Raw genomic sequence first — 21185 nt, 5'->3', positions numbered from 1 at the left:
TGTATTGTGAATGCTGCTTTGTTGACATTTAAATAAAATCTAAATCACTGTAAATCGAAGAAGCATCAATTCAATTAAATGTCAGTCTTTTGACAGCTAAATTTTCTATAAAATGGTCTATGGATGGATGGATGGATGGATGGATGGATGGATGGATGGATGGATGGATGGATGGATGGATAGATAGATAGATAGATAGATCTAATACATGTATGCTGATTTGCTGCTTGAGAAACATTTTATATCATTATCAGTGTTAGAAAAGTTATGTTGCTTAATATTTTTGAGTTCATTTTTTTAATGAACAGAACGTTTTATAACATTATTTTCTTTGGTAAATAATTTTAAAAAAATATATCTATATAACACCTTTTGAAAAAACATTGCCCCAGTGACAGCTTTTGTACCTTTTCTTCTGAGAGTGTTGAGCGACCATTATCAGTTCAGCTATGCTTAAACAACACAGACTTTGAGTGTTTCGCTGCTCTCTCTGCCTGGGCCGTGCCATCTTCTCACACAAAGATGGAGAAACCTGGCTGACATTTCTGACTCACCCTCACTCCTAGCCCATCTTGGCCAGTCCAACTCAGAGCCCTGAATAAATCTCAGGCTGCTGTATGAAGAGATTTATAGGAGGACAGGAGAACAGAACTCCCACTGGCCTGCTCTTAAAGGGGGGCAGCAGCTGTAAAAACAGTCCGAAGCGCTCCGTTCTTCCAATGCTTATCACCCGGTCCACCACACGGTTGAATCAGACCGGGCTCTTGTCTCCATGGAGAGCTGTTAGGCTGCTGGCGTGTGCGGCCCAGTATGCTCCCACAGTGGACCTAGAGGGGATTTAAGGTTCCCTCCTTTAAATGAACGTCTTTGGCTCTTTTGTCGGTAGATTTTGGATACAATAGACTCGCCCTCTTGATCCCAAGGAAATAAATTTCTTCCCAGAATGACTCTGTTACAGTGTGAGGAGCAAATGAGACATTACCATAACAACAGATATGAGGAACATTGGGATTTTATGGGTCCAACAGGATTTTATAGCTGATACAAAACAAGTTCTATAAAAAAGGTCATAATCACAATCTCTACATAATCTTTACTGAATATCCTAATTATTTTTGGCTTAAGAGAAAAATCTATAATTTTGACCCATACAGTGTATTGTTGGCTATTGCTACAGACTACAGACAGGCTGCGTGACTTAAGACTGGTTTAGTGCTCCAGGGTCACATATTATTATATTTCATAATATTGCATTGCTATTCTTGCAAATTATACATTAAGCAATATATTTTGCATTGTGCTTTGTTTTTAAAATATTCAAATTAGGCATAATTATTTAATTTTTATTATTTTAGTGTATTATTATTTGGTCAACAGCAGATTTTTAAATAATTAGAAATGTATACTTTGAGACTATTAATAATGTAAAACATAACATAACATAACATAATATCATATAATATAATGAAGTTCTATAAATAGTTCCTTAGTTGTATTTACTAATTTGACATGCAATAAACTAAAAAAGAAAAACATGAACAAATAAGATTTCATGCATTCGCATTTTTATTAACTTATTATGTATTTATTATACCCAAGGTTAACATTTATTTAATTTTTATTTTATTTATTAGTTTTTTATTTTTTAAAATTAAACATCAAACTACACATAAAACAATATACTTTGTATTGACTTCATTACAATAGTTTTTATTTTATTTCATTTTATTTTATTTTAATGATCTATTCAACACCACTACAGACTCTTTTGCCTGAAATAAGTTATAACTTATAAATTATAATTTGAAATGTTTGCTTCATAAGAATATAATAAATATCATATCATATCGTATAATTATATAATACACGATTACAAAAAAAAAATATTTTTCATATTTTAAAAAGCAAAACTGAAACTTTGTTGTTTCTATGTTTTATATATATATATATATATATATATATATATATATATATATATATATATATATATATATATATATATATATATATGAGCAATAAATGCTAATGAAAGTGGCAAAAATTATTTTAAATCATTTAAATGTATAAATTATTATTATTATTATTATTAAGCTTTTTATTTGGTAGATGCAAAATACTGCAGAAAGCCAAGTTATTTAATCCTTTCAAAAATATGTGTGTGTTTATTTGAGGTTGTAATGTTGCAGTGAGCACACAGCAGTGTTCTGCTACATAATGAGACATTCAAAGCTCACGTGTATGTTCTCTGGGACTTTATTGCAACACAACAGCAATAAACATCCCGAATCACTTGGGAGGCCTCTTCGCTGTTTGGAGGGCCACAGGAAAGTCTGAGCCTCTCCATTAAGGTCTCAGTATTATCATCAAACTTTCTTTGGTTGCAGCCCTCACACAAGAAGATGTTATCACATCTCCGTTGCTGCCACAACATCTGTCTGCTCATGATGATGGTGGAGCAATCCAAATTATGTAGTAGAAAAACAGAGCAGCTTCCTGCTTTTCCTTCATGCAAAAAGGCCTGTGTGACCTCAGAGCTCCATTAAAAAATTACTGTCGTTTGAAATGTTATTAATTGCTAGCCTCCATAATAAATTTCCCTCTTTCACGTGAACTATGCTGAATTGAGCCAGAGTGTGTGAATGTATTTTGTTTTTGTTAGCTCACGAACATCTGTTCGGTCACACACAGCAGTAGAGGCGAATAGTTTTCGCACTGTTTGTTGTGCAAGATGTCGTGACACCAGATGTGCTATATCACGTGACTTATGAAGCACATGAGAACACAAATTTAAAAGCTAAGGAATGGAGCAGATTTATATAACCTGTATGTTGTGGAATCTTAAAAACATGGATGCAAGGATATTATTTTTCTGTACTTGAAGCCTCTTGGAAAAATTGGTGAACATGGTAAGGATACTTTCCTCCTTAGACAGAGAAAGTCTTGAGGCTGCCACCTAGTGGTACAGCAATCCTAAAATCCATTAGTGAATTCCATTAGAATCGAGCATGTGGACACCCAACCCCATCATCACAGTATGGGTTCAAACTAAATTGAATCAAGTATAAATCCATATTAAATTACATTTGCCTTCCTGTAGTTTAACAGCATGATGCTAGCAACGCCAAGGTCATGGGTTCATTTCCTTTGGAATGCATGAACTTATGAAAATATGTATATATTTAATATAATGTAAGTCTTCAGATAAAATCATATGTCAAATGTTATTGTAATTGAATGCATTATTTGTAAATTATTGTGTACTTTACAAATGAATGCATTCATTTATTCATTTCATTTCATTGCATTTAACTTGTAAGGCATGTAATAATTGACAAATTATAGAAATTACAATAAAAGTTCAAATAAAAAAAATGTAGGATTAAAAATAGCTTTGCAGTATTTAAAAATTGTGCTGCAGGACTTTTTTTAAAGTTTTTTTTACTACATTTATGCAATTGGCAGACACTTATCTTATAGAGGAACATAAACAATTTGTCACAAAAATATTATATAGTTTATTAAAAGGCTATGTTAGGAAACAATGCAAAGAAAAAAGGATGTGTGCGTGTGTGTGTGTGTGTGTGTGTGTGTGTGCGCTCGCTCTTGTTTTTGTGACTCTGTATAATGACATGAGTATGACACAGGTATTACAAGGAGAGGGTGACTTATGAGAACATAACCCATGTCCCCATTTTTCAAAATGCTTATAAATCATACAGAATGAGTTTTTTTTTTTTTTGAGAAAGTAAAAAGCACAAAGTTTCCTGTCAGGGTTAGGTGTAGGGTTGGTGTAGTGCCATAGAATATACAGTTTGTACAGTATAAAAACCATTACGCCTATGGGATGGTAAAAACAACAAACGTGTGTGCGTGCGTGCGTGCGTGTGTGACTTTGATATTAATGTATATTCCTCAAACACACATGCTTCTCAGGATGCACATTCTCCTGAATGTATTTTAGTTCTAATTGCTATTGCTGTCTTTTACTACTGCTGCTTTCACTCTCAGTGGCAGCACTGCAACAGTTTGCGGGTCTCTCAGCACATGACACAATCCACTGTGGGCATTTCCAAGCAGCCCATAAAACGCTGCGGCCTCCAAAACAGCATGCTCCATTTAGCTCATGCCACCCCCTGTGTGGATAAACATCTCTCTGAAGAGACATTTCCCTATTAAACCCAGCTTCTCCACTAACTTGAAAAATTATAAGAACAAATCAAAGGATCCTAAACCAATCATCAAACAATCATGCTTTCTATAGCCATTAGCAGTCAAACCCATTCTTTCCACGTGATTCAGCATGATGAATCATGAGTGTAATGCACTGATTTTGGTGTATCCAGCTTGTTGGTTGTTTATTTTCTCTCCTTTTTCACATTCCCTCTGCTCTGTTGGAAATGACTGATTTAGTCTCTCAAAGAAATGTATTTCAACAGATGTGTTTCTCCCCCCACAATTGTGAGTGCACCAGATATCAAAGCCAGCTGTGGATGGACGTGTGTCAGCAAAGCATCTTTAGATGGAGCTATATTTAAACACTAGTCAAAGGGTGTGAGGAAAGCATGCGAAAGAAGATGTGCTTTTCTAGTCTGCTAGTGGTTACTGTAACTACACTATTACGGTCTTTCTTCACTGATATCCTTAGCATTCTGGCCACACACAATATTACATTTACATTTATCCAACGCTTTTATCCATTTTATCCATTTATCCAATGCTTTTATCCAAAGCGACTTACAATTGCTATACATGTCAGAGGTCACACGCCCCTGTAGCAACTAGGGGTTAAGTGTCTTGCCCAGGGACACATTGGTGTCTCACAGTGGATTCGAACCCGGGTCTCTCACACCAAAGGCATGTGACTTATGCACTGCGCCAACACCACCCCATAATATAGCTGTGTGTGTGTGTGTGTGTGTGTGTGTGTGTGTGTGTGTGTAACTTTATTACAAATTCTTAAGATTTCTGTACCACCATTCATAAATGAATAGCTCAACCCACCAAAAATATTATTATTATTGCAGTGAATGGGTGCCGTCAGAATGAGAGTCCAAACAGCTATGAAAAACATAATAATCCACAAATGATCTACACCACTTCAGTCCATCTGTTAGCATCTCGTGAAAAGAATAGTTGCATGTTTGAAAGAAATAAATCCATCATTAAGGCATTTTAACTTTAGACTATTGCTTCTAGCCAAAATGCCACTCCATAATCCATAACAATGCTTTCCTCGCACTGAAACTATGGTGTTAAATTGCTAGAGTGTTTTGCTACAAAAACAATAAAGGTATGCCTCATTTTTAACTAATAGATAATAGCAAGTGGGATTTCAATATTTAGTTTTTAATTTCAGAAATCTAGTCACCTTAGTTTAAATATTGTAACTTGGTTGAACTTTTCACTTTAGTGTCATAAACTGCGAAAAACATCTAGTTAAAGCCTAGATTTTTCCATGAAAATCTCAGGAATCCCAAACAATTTGTCTGTGCTTTTCACAAACCCACCCTCTCTCATGTGTATAACAATAAATGCACCAACGGCATAAAGATTTATGGTTATGGTTATTTTTGCTTTGCATGCACAAACTTGAAAGTTTGGTGCATTGTGGCAGCCTTGAACACCATCCACACCAGCATTGTTTCGCTCTAGATGCAATAGACATATTACATTTCAACGTTTTCACCACTCTTGTAAATCCTACCCTTAAGGGGATGCCTCTCAAAACTGGTGAGGTGGACAATAATTGCCAGCGTGGAAGCTGAGCGAACCTAATCATTGGGTGTAATCCTACATCTGTTAAACTACACTCAGTTGGCGCGTTTGCATGGGACAAACCCCTTTGTATGCGATTATATTCTTGTTTTCCCCCTAACACCACAGTATAAACTGTAAAACCTCTATTGAGCACTTGAGTTTCACCACAGAAAATGTTCACATTACATGCAATTTTAACTAAGGCCAGTCTTACTGTAGTGGCTATAAACGCTTGGTATGTTTTCTGCTTCATGGAATGTTGCTGGAGCCGGGCTGGAGTGATTTCCTCCCGCAGTGTCCGTCCAGTCAGGCCGAATGGGTGTTTGCAGGATTCTGTGGTGGAGAGATTCGCTTCTGCGTGGGACAGTGATTTAGCCTGGCTTTTCCACTCATTCCCTCTGGCATTGAAAGCTCTCATCACAAGCTTCCTTTAAGCACCGGAACAGCAGCTATAGCATGGAAAGCCAGACGTGTTTCGCTAGACCTGGAGCCTTGTGCTTGTCTTCCTCCTTCGCGGAGAGAGAATTACATGGCTCGGCGTGTCTTGTGGCTTGCTTTAGATTCTAAACTAGTTACTAAAACATGTGTGGGGTCATGAAATGAACTGTGATGAAATGTAAAATTTGTTTTATTTTTTATTCCCATGTTACTAGTTTTACTTACATTTTTTTACATTTGAATAAATGTAAGAAATAATCAAAAAGCCCATCTTCTCCACTTAGTTCATGAAACTTTAACAATGTATTAATTTATGAAGCTATTAAAAATAATGTTGAAATCCTGTGTGTTCTGCGTATTTAATTACCGTATTTTCCGGACTATAAGTCGCACTTTTTTTTCATAGTTTGGCTGGTCCTGCGACTTATAGTCAGGTGCGACTTATTTATCTAAATTAATTTGACATGAACCAAGAGAAATTAACTAAGAGACATGAACCAAGAGAAAACATTACCGATTACAGCCACGAGAGGGCGCTCTATGCTGCTCAGTGCTCCTGTAGTCAACCACTGAGCAGCATAGAGCGCCCTCTTGTGGCTGTAGACGGTAATGTTTTCTCTTGGTGCTTGGTTCTAAATAAATGCGACTTATATATGTTTTTTTCCTCATCATGACGTATTTTTGGACTGATGCGACTTATACTCAGGTGCGACTTATAGTCCGAAAAATACGGTAATCTTTTAAAAATGCAATCAAATAAAAATGGAACAATTCCTTACATTTTTTTGCAAACAAGGTGGGTCTAAGTGGGCGTTTGTCGGGTGGAAAAGTTTTAAAGTGGACCAGACATTGTGCCGTTACCAGAAGTCTTTCTGTGGGACACTAAGCAGAGGTCTACTTCATGTTGGCATGAAGGTTGGGAAAGTGGATTAGTTTAGGGGAATTTGGGGGGTTTTTGCAGCACAATGAGACAGATGTTTATGGTGCGGAAGTCAGTGACAGAATGAGCAAGTGCTGGAATGATATAAATATTGTCTGGATTTATTTAACCGTGAAGCACTGTATATGCAGTTTTCTGCCAGCCCTACTTGAACCCAACATTATTCATGTGAGATAGGACTTACCACATAATTTATATGAGTAAATGGCCATATCGTTGATGAAGGTTTATGATGAATATAATAACTGCCTGACTGCCTATGCAGAACTGACTTACTACTTGAAGGTATTTTGGGTGACGTTGTTTTTTTTACATTTAATACTGTTTAGAGGTTTGAGGTTAGTAACATTTTCTAAATGTTTTGAAAGAAGTCTCTTATGCTCACCAAAAAAAAAAAGCAAAAACAGTAATAATGTGAGAATTTATTACAATTTGAAATAACTGTTTTCTATTTAAATATATGAAAATTTCATTTATTCCTGTTATGCAACGCTGCATTTTCAGCGTCATTACTCTGATCTTCACATGATCATTCAGAAATAATCATTTTAATATGCTGATTTGCTGCTTAGTTAGCTGTTTGTTTAACTAATTATTTTTCGAAAATGCTTTAAATAGGCACATAAACTTTATGACATGCCTTATGCATTATATATTTTTTCTCTTTCAGATCCACATATCAAAGTTAGTGGTAAGAGAGACAATGTGAAGGAGGCCAAGGAGAAGATCATGTCTGTCCTGGACACAAAGGTGAGCATGTCAAGTCAGATTGGGGGACTCTTATTTGATATGTCATTGTGCATTTCAAAAAATGTCTCATTCATCATCCCTGCCATTCTTGGTTGCTGTAGTAGCTGGATGCGTTTGGTTTTACAACTATGTGGAGCTTGACATCAGCAGCTTTATAAGGAATGAGCCATGGCTTAAATCGTATTAGCAAAAGGAAGAAGACACATTATAGAATTGGCTGACCGAAGCCATTGGGGGATCAGGGGCATCTGACATCTGTGACTTCTTCTCTAATAAAACATTTCAGACTATATTCATTCTTCTGGTAATTTATGATGCAGAACATCCACCAAAGCCAACTGAAGAGTTTTTTGTAGTTTCCCTCAAACGTTTGACGTGAAATGGGAAATGGTGTGTATTGACATCTCTCGGTAGATTTGATGTAATGAAAATCTGACTTGGCTCTAGCTCACAGATCTAATTCAATCTGTCACAACTTTAATAAAGCTGCTCAGAGGAGCAGGATCTGTTTCCTGTATTTAAAACTGAAGCATTTGCACCTTCAGAACTGAGGTGAATATGGAACCGCAGTTAACACAATCCAACACCATTGTTTCCTCAGAGCAATCGCGTGACTCTAAAGATGGACGTCTCACACACCGAGCATTCACATGTCATCGGCAAAGGGGGAAACAATATCAAGAAGGTGATGGAGGACACGGGCTGTCACATCCACTTCCCCGACTCCAACCGCAACAACCAGGCTGAGAAGAGCAACCAGGTGGGATTCTGACTTACCCAGCCTACTCAGAAAAAAATACAAGAAAAAGCTGAAGTTTGTGCATTAACAAAAATGACACCTTTTTTTTTAGGACTGGTAACATATTTAGTATTGCAGTGTTATTTTTTATAGCAATTAAGCACAAGTTTTAATTTACATAATGTATGTTTATATTTTATTTTCATGTAATTGTTATTATGCTCGGTATACTGAAATACAGTGGTTTTTTTTATTATTATCATAAGATAATTGCATAAATATCACAACAGTAATGAGAATGGAGGTATGTTTAACTGTCACACAGATAATGATAAATGTAAATAATCGCAGTGTTCATTAGTTTTACTTTCCGAAATAAATCGGTTGGTGATAAAAAAAAAATCTCTTGTGCTGCATTCATTCAATTTAAAACAGTACAAAACAGTACTGTTGTTCAATATTATTAGAATTTAAACTTTTTCTGTTTAAGTGTATTGTAAATTGTAACATATTCCTCTGATGGCAAAGCTGAATTTTCACCATTATTAATTTAGCATTTAGTGTCACACGGTCCTTCAGAAATCATTTTAAAATGTTCAATTGAAGGATTTATTTCCGTAAAAAATCTTTTGAATGGAAGAATATATGCAAACATAATATTATTATAATCATAATAATGTAATTTATACGTATAAATTTGTTTGTACGCTTGTTATTTTAGGTCGAAGTATGACCTGGGCATGTTTCTTGAGATATTCCCCAAAAAGAGTATAATTTCCATTTCAGGACCTGGAGCTGTTTTGATTTCTAAAATGAGTTTATGTATCACTGAGCTTCTGATTGTATGCATATTGCCTGCAGCCTAAGGGAGGATAAGGACTGAGCCATAATTGGACGCGAGACATGTTTCCAGACTTATTGAAGTGGGGAATGTGGAAATTGAGCAATGACATGGCCCTCCCTCAGTGTGGGCTCGTGTGTTGGGTTCAGAGTGGCTGGTACTTGCTGACAGGTGAATGAGAGCCAGCCAGGGCAGAATGAAGAAACCTCACCTCCTAGTGGTGCTCGTATGATAACGCTTGGCAGTCGAGTATTTTTCATTCTTAAGGGATTAGTTCACGCAAACCCCCCCCCCAAAAAAAAAAAAACAAGAAAATAATTTACTCCGCCTCATGTCGTTCCAAAATCCACGGAACTTCTATTCTGTTGAAAACAAATAAAATATAACTTAAAACTTGTTCTCTGTGAATATACATCTGACTTTCTTGTTTCTTCTCTGCAGGTGTCTATAGCCGGCCAGCCAGGAGGAGTGGAGGCCGCCAGAGCCAGAATTCGGGTAAATAAACATTCATACTATGATTCCAAATGTCTGTGTTGTTCTGCGATAAAGTCAGGAAGTAAAAGAAGGAGGCTGTTATTCATCTTGAGGAAGTTGACAGGTACAGGGGGTGTTAACATAAATTATTTTTTGGATGAGATAGACACATTCCTCAGCATCCCAGCGGACACCCCGGCAACACAACAAGCAGCATTCATCTTTCTCTGGATGTTTCTTGTTGAGAACATGGTGCTTGAATCAGAAGCGCTGCCCTCTATTGGTGTATTTTATAAGCATTATAGCCAATTCAATGGCATAAAAACCTTCCTTTCACAAAGCTTTACAGGCAAAAGCCTTTTAATAGGATAGAACATGAGGAATTAGAAGGCTGTAGGAAGGTCTTGAGTTTTACTTTAATAACGGCTTGATGCGGAACACATGGTGCCAATTGAAGCTGGTTTGAAACTGCGGCTCGAGTGATATCTTGACTGTTTGGCCGGGTGTCGCCTGTGCTCTCTTTCTCCGTCCAGACTCTCTCCTCGGATTTCACCAGCGCCAGGGCTCCGCGCACGTGCTTCCTCCTCAGAGAAAACCAAGAAAAACAAGCCCGAGCATTCGAGCACAGCCAAAAAGCCATAAAGACCGAGCCCCAATTAACTCGAGGACGTTCTACACCAGAAACTATCATAAGCATTCTCTATTGTTTCACGAAGCAATTTGTATTAAATGAGTACCTTTTGAAAAACCAGGCTGCTCCATTTTTCATGTCCAAAGCATATAAAGTTCTGCGGGTGAGGGAAGGATGTTAGTGGGGCAGCCTCACGTTTTCTCTTCCTCATACGCATGACCAGAATTCTTCTTTTGACCACCTAATCATCTCCACTTCTTCCTTTTTTCTCTCTTCAAAAGAGATTTCCAGCCACAGTCGTTTCGATGCTTTATTGTGCCGTTACACCCATGTGAATGGTATAGCACGAGCATAAGTCTCACACTTAACCTCAAGTCAAGTTTCAGGCCAACTGAGATTGTTGCGGTAACGTTAGAATGCAAATTAACATATTTCTATGAAACCTGAGAGGTTTCTGTCCCTCCAATACAAATCCAGGTAACCAAAAGTTAAAAGGTTATAAGGGAGGCGTAAATCAAATATGATGACGAATAAATGATGACAGGATTTTTATTTTTGGATCTATTTAATGTTCTGTTGTACAAAGGTCAATGATGGATAACTGCGTCCACAATAAAGAAAAGGAAACATTTCAACCTCTTTTTTTATTATTATTTTAATTTAATTTGTGATGGTTTTGAGAAAATGTACTACCATTTTCAAGAAAAACTTCAATGTATAAATGAATCGAAAAATGTTGTTGCGTAACAATAAAGTAAAAAGTAAGAACTTATTTCAGTGTACACATTTTAATCATTATTTAAAAATAATAATACATTTATTATTTTTTGTTTATTCAATTATTTTTATGTATAACATAAAATAATTAATTAATAAAAATGAATACATTTCGGGCAGTTGCACCACCACATTATATTTTACAACTTGAACTAACCTTGCCTTGTCATAAAAAGGTCAAATAATCTCAAATTAGTAAAAAAAAATATATAATAAAATATTATTCCAAACTTAAAGATCTTCTGCTGAACACAAACAAAGTATTATTTTGAAGAACAGTAACCATTGACTTCCATAGGATGGAGGGAAAGAAAAAAATACTGTTGACGTGAATGGCTTTTGTCAAATTTTTGGAACATAAGGTTAAGTAAACGATTACAGAGTTTTCCTTTAAGGAAGATTTGTGATATCAGGACACTATGTTATGGTCCTACTGTAAAAAACTATCAAAATGTATATTAATTCAAAATATTATGAACATCATCATAGTAAGGCTGTATTCAAACATTGAACATCATGTCATTGGCCCACAAGCAAAATGTTTGTATTGCATGTTTGTGTTTGAGACTCTTTGGATGCATGTTGTCTGAGAAAACAGAGAGCAAATACAGAAGTTATTGATTTTACAGAAGGTCGGAGGAAAGCTCAGACTTCTTGTCTGTAAAAGATCAGAATACAGAGCTCCCCTCCAAACTCCTTATTAACAATAAGCAAAACAAAACACAGCTTTTTGTTTAGAAAGCTTTGCTCATAACCAGTGCATAAGCCTTTGGTAAAAAATAACCATGCTTATGGTTGTAATAGCTCAAGAATGATGAGAATATTAACAAAGATAAATGATTGGAATTCCTAAGCTTGCTCCATGACGGATGCCCTGCTCCCAGCTAAAGCTGAACCTAATAAACCTCTCCTTGTCTAAAGGGAGAGTGTCTGTCCTGACCACATCTAAAAGTGCAGAGAATGTCTTTCTTTTTGGCCCCCGGTACGGAATATGAGGGTGAGCAGAGCCCCCACATCATATGGGACTGATCAGAGCTGCATTTTTAAGGCTTGGCTATTCAATCTGTTTACCAATTCAGTTTGGTAAGGCACTGTTTGCTGGCCCTAAATCACAGTAGAATGATGGGAAATATTTTCTTATTCCGCTTTGTTTCTGAAGACTTCATGGCTTGAATGGCATCCAAATGGCCTTCTAGCAGTAACTCTAATTTTGGCCAGCATTCATTTAGAGCAAACCATGTTGTTTACATTTAAAGCCAAGCACACACCATGTTGTCACCCTGTGCACATTTCTTTGTTTCCCTTTGTCAAAATCATTACGTGCAGCTAATTGTCGACTGTGTGTGTGCTTCAGTTAAAGTCGCTCTCTTCATCAGCTGTGGTCATAGTCCTGAAATGGGATTCTTGCTCACAGCTTTTGATTTGTTGAGTTGATTCTTGAAGCTTTCAACCAAAAATTACAATTTGCAGGAAATGTACCAGTGTGATCCTCTGCAGTGAAAGGGTGCCGTCAGAATGAGAGTACAAAAAAAATCTAAAGAAATCCATAAAGGTATTTAACTGTAGACCATCACTTCTGGACAATATATGAGCCCATAATATCCATAATAATGCTTCCTCCAGTGGAAAAAGTCCATCCCCTGTTGTACTCTCACATCAAATTCCACTCACACCGAGACTCGAACCGGCGACCTTCGGGTAACTAGTCCAGCTCTCTAACCATTAGGCCACAGCTGCTCCCAAAAACGGTGCATCATTATAGATAGAGGACTTTTATTTTAGCTGGAAGCAGTGGTTTGAAGTCAAAAAAATCTTGATGAATTTGTTAATGCAGACATGCAGCTGTTCACTTTAAAACATGTTAATCGATGGACTGGAGTGTTGTGGATAACTTGTGCTGTTTGGACTCTCATTCTGATGGCACCCATTCACTGCAGAGGATTTTTTTTTAAACATTTGAGGATTTTACACATGTGCATTCAATGCAATTAAATGCAGTTTTGTCACAGTGAAAATCTTGAGCTTTTGCTTGTGTGGGAAACGTGGATTTGAATCAGTTTCCAGTTTACTCTAGTAAAATGTTTCAAAAGAAAAAACCACTTGAGCTGGATTGGTTCTGTTGATTAATTACCCATAATCCTAACCTGTCAGCAGCAGAAATAACACAGTTGATATCAGTTTAATGACTATAATTCAATATAAGTAATTCAGACTGCATTGACTGATGGGTTTGGTGGTTTTCTTTCAGGAGTTACTTCCTCTGGTGTTGATGTTCGAGCTGCCAGTCATAGTACAGCTGAACCCTGACCCCAGCTCTCCTGCCATCCAGCACATCTCCCAGACCTACAACATCTCTGTGGCCTTCAAACAAAGGTCCAGACTCTATGGAGCAACAGGAGTAGTGCGGGGCTCACAGAATAATGCTGCAGCCGTGAAGGTGAGACACTCACACACTCACATATGTCAAAAATAACATATTTCCCTCCACTGCACCTCTCAGATCTCATTTGTGTTTTTGCATATTCAAATATAGCACTTAATGGGTTTCAGGGCAAAAATCTGAGAAGCAGATGGATTTCTATGAGCATACAAGTTTCTTGGCTTTAAGGGCTTAAAGGTCTTATTTCACCATTCCACAAAATAAGACTTTAAGAAATCTTAAGAAGGGCATAAAATGTTGCATGCATTGCCAAAAGTTAATATCTTCCTCAGTATTTTTGTCTTGTTTTTCAGTACAAATACCTAGACGTCTTTAAAGGGATAGTTAACCCAAAAATGACATTTCTACCATGTTATACACCCATGCTTTCCTCTGAATGAAAACAGGGTGATGTGCAATGCTTGTTCTGCGTCAGCAGCACCACACAAATGCGTTGTTTTCCTGCAGATCAAATATCGTGCATGTGTTGTGGTACACTCCAAAATGGTGCAAGGGTGACACAGAGGAGAAGAATTGTTGAATAAAGTTATTTTGGTTTTTTGTCGCGTACAAATGCAAATTATTGTTCGCAGCTCATTAACATTGAGAGAACATAATGACTTGGTCTTAAAAAGGTCTTCAAAAAGTATTACATTTACTTTCATAACGCCTGCAGAAACCATATATTTTAAAGGAATATTCCTATAGGGTAATATGTTTGCAAAGCATTTTCATCTCCTAAAGAGAACATCCTCATTAGCTCCAGAGAAGATCAGAGTGAATCCTCCAGCATACACCTACACAGCCTTTGATCTCTGTGTGTCTGTGGTGATTGCTGGAGGCACCGAACTCTTCATGTTGTGCTAATGACTGCTGGCAACACTTGAGACTGAGCATCTAGTGTAGAAGAAGCCTGCTTTTCTTCCCAAAGAGAATCTTCTTCCATCGCTGGTCTTGAGGAAGGGTCTTGGGCTGGAGTTGACCTGTGGGCTACTGGCTATGCCTGGTATGTGTTGAGAGCCAGAGTGAGTAGTTTGTTGCAAAAAACCGCCAACGAACACAGCAAGAAAGGAACCCCTAAAGACCCCTCTGCCTTTCCTCTCTTCGCCAAGTTTTATGGCACGCTGAAATAAACTCGCAGATCTAGGCCATTTTCAGGGTCGTATATGCCAGATGGAAAAGCAAGAACATAGAGAGGTTCTTGTTTACTAAAACACGCTCCATTAGTGTCAAAAGCAGCAGTCGTATTGGAAGATCGTAACCAGGGTGGTTGTGATTGACGTGAGCTTGAAAAAGTCTGTGAGGTATTCATGCTTTTGTTCAGGTTAGGAAATAAGCTTTTCCATTAAAGGGATACTATTTGTCCCCTGAATTGATTTCCAGAGGCATTTTTTTTTACCTTTGTGAATGCATCTTTTATAATTACCTGATTAGATGTATATGCGTTGTCTTTTATGTCAAATACTTCAATTTAAGCGATTACTTCCATCAATTAGAATACTGTAAACTGTTAACAAAAAAATGTGATCAACAAAAGTCTTTACATTGAAACATATCACATTTTTTTTCGCAATTACGAGTTTATGTCTCACAATTCGTGTGATTTTATACCTAGCAATTGAAAGTTATAAATTTGTCATTTTAAAAATGTAATTTTAAGTTATAAACTTAATATTATGAGTTAACATCTTACAATAATCTTACAATTTATAATAAATGATAACATCTTACAATATGACAAAAGTGACAGTTTTCTTAGAAATTGAAGACTTTTATCATCTCGCAGTTCTCGCAATTGCGAGTTATAAAGTCAGAAATGAAACAATTGCAAGAAATAAAGTATAGTGAAATTAATAAATTCTGAGAAATAAAAGATGAGAGATGCAGAAGCTCAAAGTTGTGAGAAAAACTAATTTAGCGGTCACAATTGCAGAAAAAAATAAAATCTGAATTGTGAGATAAAAAGTTGTAATCGACTTTTTAAAATGTTTATCCTGTGTCAGAAATGAGTTTTCCCAACGCTTTTTATTCATTTTCACATTGTATTTTGATTGTGTCAGTTGCAATAGATTTAGATTTAATTTAGGAGGCAGCTTTGTTCATTCCATGGCATTTTTCCCCCAAGTCCCCATTCATTTCCAACCCTGGTGTCATTGCAGAGGGGCACAGCGGTGTTACTGGAGCACCTCGCGGGCAACCTGGCCAGCGCCATCACGGTCAGCACGCAGCTTGACATCGCGCCCCAGCACCACCTCTTCATGATGGGCCGCAACGGCAGCAACATCAAGCACATCATGCAGCGCACAGGAGCGCACGTCCACTTCCCAGACCCCAACTGCCTACAGAAGAAATCCACCGTCTACGTGCAGGGAACCATTGACTCTGTGTGTCTGGCTCGACATTACCTGATGGTGAGACAATATTTAGTTCTTTATTTCTCATGTAACAGTATTTGTGGCTCTGGTTTGTCTCATTATGTGGTGGTTCTTTTCAAATTAATTGTCTCCAACCAACACAGAAGAATATTAAACTGGCAAAGGCAGGGGGACCAGAAAAACAAAAAAAACATAATTATTTTAAGGAACACACAAGTAGAGCATTCTCTCATTCTGAAAACAGAGTAATTAGCCCTCAACCTCACTGTGGTTCTCTCTGGAGACAGATATCGGCCTGTCTGTTCCCACAAGTCCAGATTTAAACACTCAGCTGGAGGCAGAGGGAAGAGACAGTACTCACAAATAATTTATTCACAGTTTCTGGCTCAATTTAGATCCATTAAGGACATTTTTAGCATTCACAAATAAGACTGTCATAGCAGGCTTTCTCTAGAAGTTTTCCTGCATATGTAGCAGTTTCTTCACTGCCTGCTGAGTTAGCTGTGTCGGGAGAGGAAAAAGGAGGTCAAGGCCCAGTAAATGAAAGCCTTGCGCCTGGATTACCTGCTGCTGTTTTTCTTTTCAACATGAGAAGTAGGTGATGGATCACTGCTGAATAGCTGTAGCTTTGCTGCTTTAGGACAGAGGCCAACAGAGTCCTTTAAAAACACTTAAAGTTCAACTCTATGAATGATTTACAACGGTGTAGAAAAATCTTTGTTCACTTCTTTTTTTCTTGCTTTCTCCCTTGTGCTTTCCGCAGGGCTGCCTGCCACTGGTGCTGATGTTTGATATCAAAGAGGACATCGAGGTGGAACCGCAGTGCATTACTTCCCTAATGGAACAGCTTGATGTGTTCATTAGTGTCAAACCCAAACCCAAGCAACCCAGCAAGGTTAGCACCCTCACACTATTTACATGAACAAACTCGACCTTACATATGCAACATACAGTATATCACTCATGGTGGTGGACACTTTTAGATGTTACACTTTGAGCTTTTCTCAGAACTCACTTTTTGTTTTTGAGCCATTTGTGCAATGACTTTTAATGAACTAGTTTCATGGGGATTTTTAGTGTATGTATGAAGTCAGTTCACCTCAAGTTCACACACAGTTGTTTTTACTCTAAAATTATATTAAATGTAAGGTTAATTCTGTTACAGTTATATGCCAGATAAAGGAAAATTATTATTAACCAATTTACAGGTTTTCGCCATAGTGTTGTAGGCCCAGATTTACTAAACAGGGCAAATTAGCTGATGGGTGAAAATTCTGCGATGATTTACCAACAATGTGCACATCCTGCTTTAAGACAGGCTTTTTTTGGACGTTAAATAATTGCGCAAATACCAGTAATTTGATGAGCGTAAACATTATTAAATTGCATTGCTTAATTCATTTTAATACTCTTATCCCATAAATTTTGCATCTTCAATAAGTGTCCACACCTTTTCAGCGCTAATTCTTCACCGACAGTACTATTATAACACCAAACCAAGATGGTTTGCCCTGGCGCAAGCTGTTAGTAAATCTTGCCCATAGTCTTTTATCATTAAATTATAGATTTGAAAAAAAGCTTATATATTTCAAAGATTTTTTTTTTTTAAACTTTGTATTCATAAAAGAATATTGTATAATAGTGATGCATGGGTCATCTCATGAGGTTGGGGCGGATAAAGAAATTGGCATTTTATTTGTGGGGTGGGTCATTAAAAACTAAATAAAAAAATCCATGTTGCGTGCAATTCCCTATAGCTTATATAAAATATTTGGAATATATATTTTCATATTTTAATAGATTTCTTAATAAAGTCACAATACGAAGGTCTACGTAGCAGCATTGTGTGATGTCCCCGATGCGCAGGTCATCTCATAACACGCGGACCCTGCGGGTAACCCGCGGGTTGGGGCGGGTAAAGAAATTTTACTTTATTGCTGGGTGGGCCAAATAATTTCATAAAAGCGGGACCCGCGGGTTGGACAAATATGTGACCCGTGCATCATTTTTGTATAACAATGTTTCCACAAAACAATGAAGCAGCATATTCAGCATTGATGATGATAATACAAAAATTTTCATGAACACCAAATCAGCATATTAGAATGGTTTCTGAAGGATCAGGTGACACTGAAGACTGGAGTCATGGAATTCAATTACATAAATTACATTTAAAAATATATTCAAGTTTATTTCAAGTTGTAATAATATTTCACAATAGTACTGAACTATTTTACTATATTTTTAATCAAATAAATATTTGATGAACATAAGAGACTTTCAAAAACATTGAAAAATCTTATTGACCACAGTAGTCCCTGTAGTGTAAAATAAAGACATTCATACATTTTTAAGTGTAGACTAAGTCTCCAGCTTTTTGATGCCACCATGTAAGATGCCTCGAATCCTCAGATCAAGCATTAAAGCCTAGTTCTTTCAGAGGCTTAAATTAAGACGCCTAGTCTTGTAAAATAAATGTATGGAACGTATAGGATTTGTGGGTGGTTTACTAGCAGGATGTGGAAACTGGGAACGCTTCATGTCCTTGGTCATGGTCAAGGATGAAATCTTATCCTGTGTTTTAAGCTGAATGGCAGCACTGTAAATTATCAGTCTTTGTATAAACCTGTTTTTCCATTTCAGTGATTTGTGTTGATGCCTCTAGCTTCTCTTCTTTCACCCAGCTAATAGTTTGCTACAGTAGTAGCCTTGACTAATATATACAGCACATATGCTAAGGAGAAAGTACTGTATATACTACCAAATGAAAGGGTAATTTGAGATCATGTAGAATTTCAGTACATTCACAGAAAACCTCCTCTCTCAGGTTCAGTTAGGTTCAGGAAGTTCACCACTAATAGATCTTTACAACCTCAAACTCATATTCATATACTCATTCACATGCTCATAATTAAAGGGATCATGAGAAATAAGCGTTCCAATGATCTTTTGAAATGATGTTAAATGAAAACATACTGAAATCAGAACTTCCTTCCAAGTGAAAAAAGACCATGTATTGAAACTACATTTACTCCTAAAGAGCAGAAGAATTAAAAATGAAAATGAAATATGGTAAAGTTCACCAAAACATGTGCTGTTTCTTTCTGTGTGCAGCATCTACAATAAGTGGACCTCAAGGGCAAAAATCTTTTTTCAAAAATCATGAATTAAATCTCTTTAAAAGGAAACACCTTCCACATTATATTCATGATGCCATTATGCCAACACTAGATGAGTTTTTGGACTCGTTTTCTGAACTCGGTTTTCTCTGAATCTGAGCACAGTTTAGCCCAAACCATCTGTCACCTGACAGATCATATGCAAGATGGAAATACAAACACATAAGAATAGTGCATGTTTACACAAAATAAAAAATAAAAACAATTGAAATCAGGGCAGTGGAATGCAAAAATCTGTTCTGTGTGAATGCCGCCTTAAATTAGACTAAAGGCCAGTTCACACAAAGCATGATAACTATAAAGATAACGATAAAGTTCTACAAATCGTTCTCAATATTAAAGAATAGCAGAGTCCACACCACAACTATAACGATAAAGGCACACAGAAATGATATCATTGGAATCACTTTCAAAACTATTTTACCAGCTGAACTATAAAAACACTGACAGCCAATCAGAATCAATCCCAGTGTGACAAGCTCAAGAGTTTAAAGCGGCAGACACACATGTGCTTAGAATAAACAGACGATATCGTTCGCTGGTGTGGACGCTAATAACGTTATCTTTATCGTTATCATTCTTGGTGTGAACAGGGCTTAAGAACGAAAACTATAACAATAACTAAATTATCATCCACACCAGTGCATAATAACTTTCTCTTTATTACAGATTGGCAGTCGATGTTTAGATTATTCATCATTTGAAAAACCAACAACATTATTCATCTGCGTTGTTATTGATATAGTCTAAATAGAGAATGATTTTTAAAGTTAACGTCTTTGATGTGAATGGGACTTTACTGTCTTTGTGACAATTAATTACTCTATTGTTGATAAACTGTGCTAAAATCCACCGTTGTTGTTTTTTTGAATGACACCAAACAAACACTGTATGACTTTTGCATGGTCCTGAAATATAGCACCTACTAGTGGACAGGAGCTGATTTCTAAACTCTAAATCTCTTTTCCTCTGGGCTGTCAGTCAGTGATAGTGAAGAGTGTTGAGAGGAATGCTCTGAACATGTATGAGGCCAGGCGTTATCTGTTGGGTTTGGAGAGCAGTGGGGTATCAGTCCCCACCAGCAGTAGCAGCAGTCCTCCCTCCGCCCCTGCTCCACCTCCACCTCTCAGCTGCCCTGTTGGCCTTGACATATTGGCCTCTGCTGGCCTCGGCCTCACCAGCCTGGGTAAGAAAACAGTACATTTATTTCTGGCGGTTATAAAAGTACATTATTCTTCTAATCAGCTTGAGGATAATTAAATAAATACATCTGAATCAGTTCCTGAATCTGTTTTTTTGTGGACTGATACAGGAGTACACTATACAGCAGGGTTCCTCACATCCTGCACTGGAGGTCCAATGCTGCAGAGTTTAGCTCCAACCCTGATCAGAGTCACCTGCCTGTGATTTTCTAATGACCCCAAAGACATTGATTGGCATTGATTAGCATGCTCAGTTGTGTTTGATTAGGGTTAGAGCTAAACTCTGCAGGAAAGTGGATCTCGACTGCTTTACAGTATTCAAAAATCCAAAAAGCAAGGGAATATTATTGTCAGCTTGACTTATGAATATTTATGTAACATACTCCCAAGAGACTGTTAAATATTGAAGAATTTGGAAGCAGAAAAAGTTAGGGGAGCTAAATCAGTTAGAATTTCTGTCTCCCTGCTAAAATATGACTAAAATTAAAAGAATTCAGTCAGAAGTCTAAATCGCTAGAATTAGTGTTGTCAAAATGAACACGACATTAGCTGAACTGTTGAATGAGATGTGCTACTTGCACAGTAAGTGCTTTCAAAAACGAATGTTTGTTGAATATTTTCCCACCGTCAGGCCATACTAAATGTGCAATAGATGGGTTTGTT

General features: G+C 37.0%; 1 protein-coding gene across 1 annotated transcript in view; it reads left to right on the top strand.

Annotated features, from left to right (window-relative positions):
- LOC127969131 (protein bicaudal C homolog 1) overlaps positions 1–21185 on the top strand; it is a 66956-nt gene that overhangs the window by 29792 nt on the left and 15979 nt on the right. The window contains exons 4-10 of the mRNA XM_052570842.1: positions 7806–7885; positions 8487–8645; positions 9907–9960; positions 13596–13784; positions 15926–16177; positions 16905–17036; positions 20302–20506. Coding sequence (XP_052426802.1) covers positions 7806–7885; positions 8487–8645; positions 9907–9960; positions 13596–13784; positions 15926–16177; positions 16905–17036; positions 20302–20506 — 1071 coding nt within the window. The remainder of the gene's footprint in view (positions 1–7805; positions 7886–8486; positions 8646–9906; positions 9961–13595; positions 13785–15925; positions 16178–16904; positions 17037–20301; positions 20507–21185) is intronic.

This window comes from Carassius gibelio, chromosome B12, assembly GCF_023724105.1.
Source record: "Carassius gibelio isolate Cgi1373 ecotype wild population from Czech Republic chromosome B12, carGib1.2-hapl.c, whole genome shotgun sequence".
Lineage (NCBI taxonomy): Eukaryota > Metazoa > Chordata > Actinopteri > Cypriniformes > Cyprinidae > Carassius > Carassius gibelio.
Note: the sequence above shows the minus strand (reverse complement) of the source record. Positions and strands in the feature narration are given on the sequence as shown.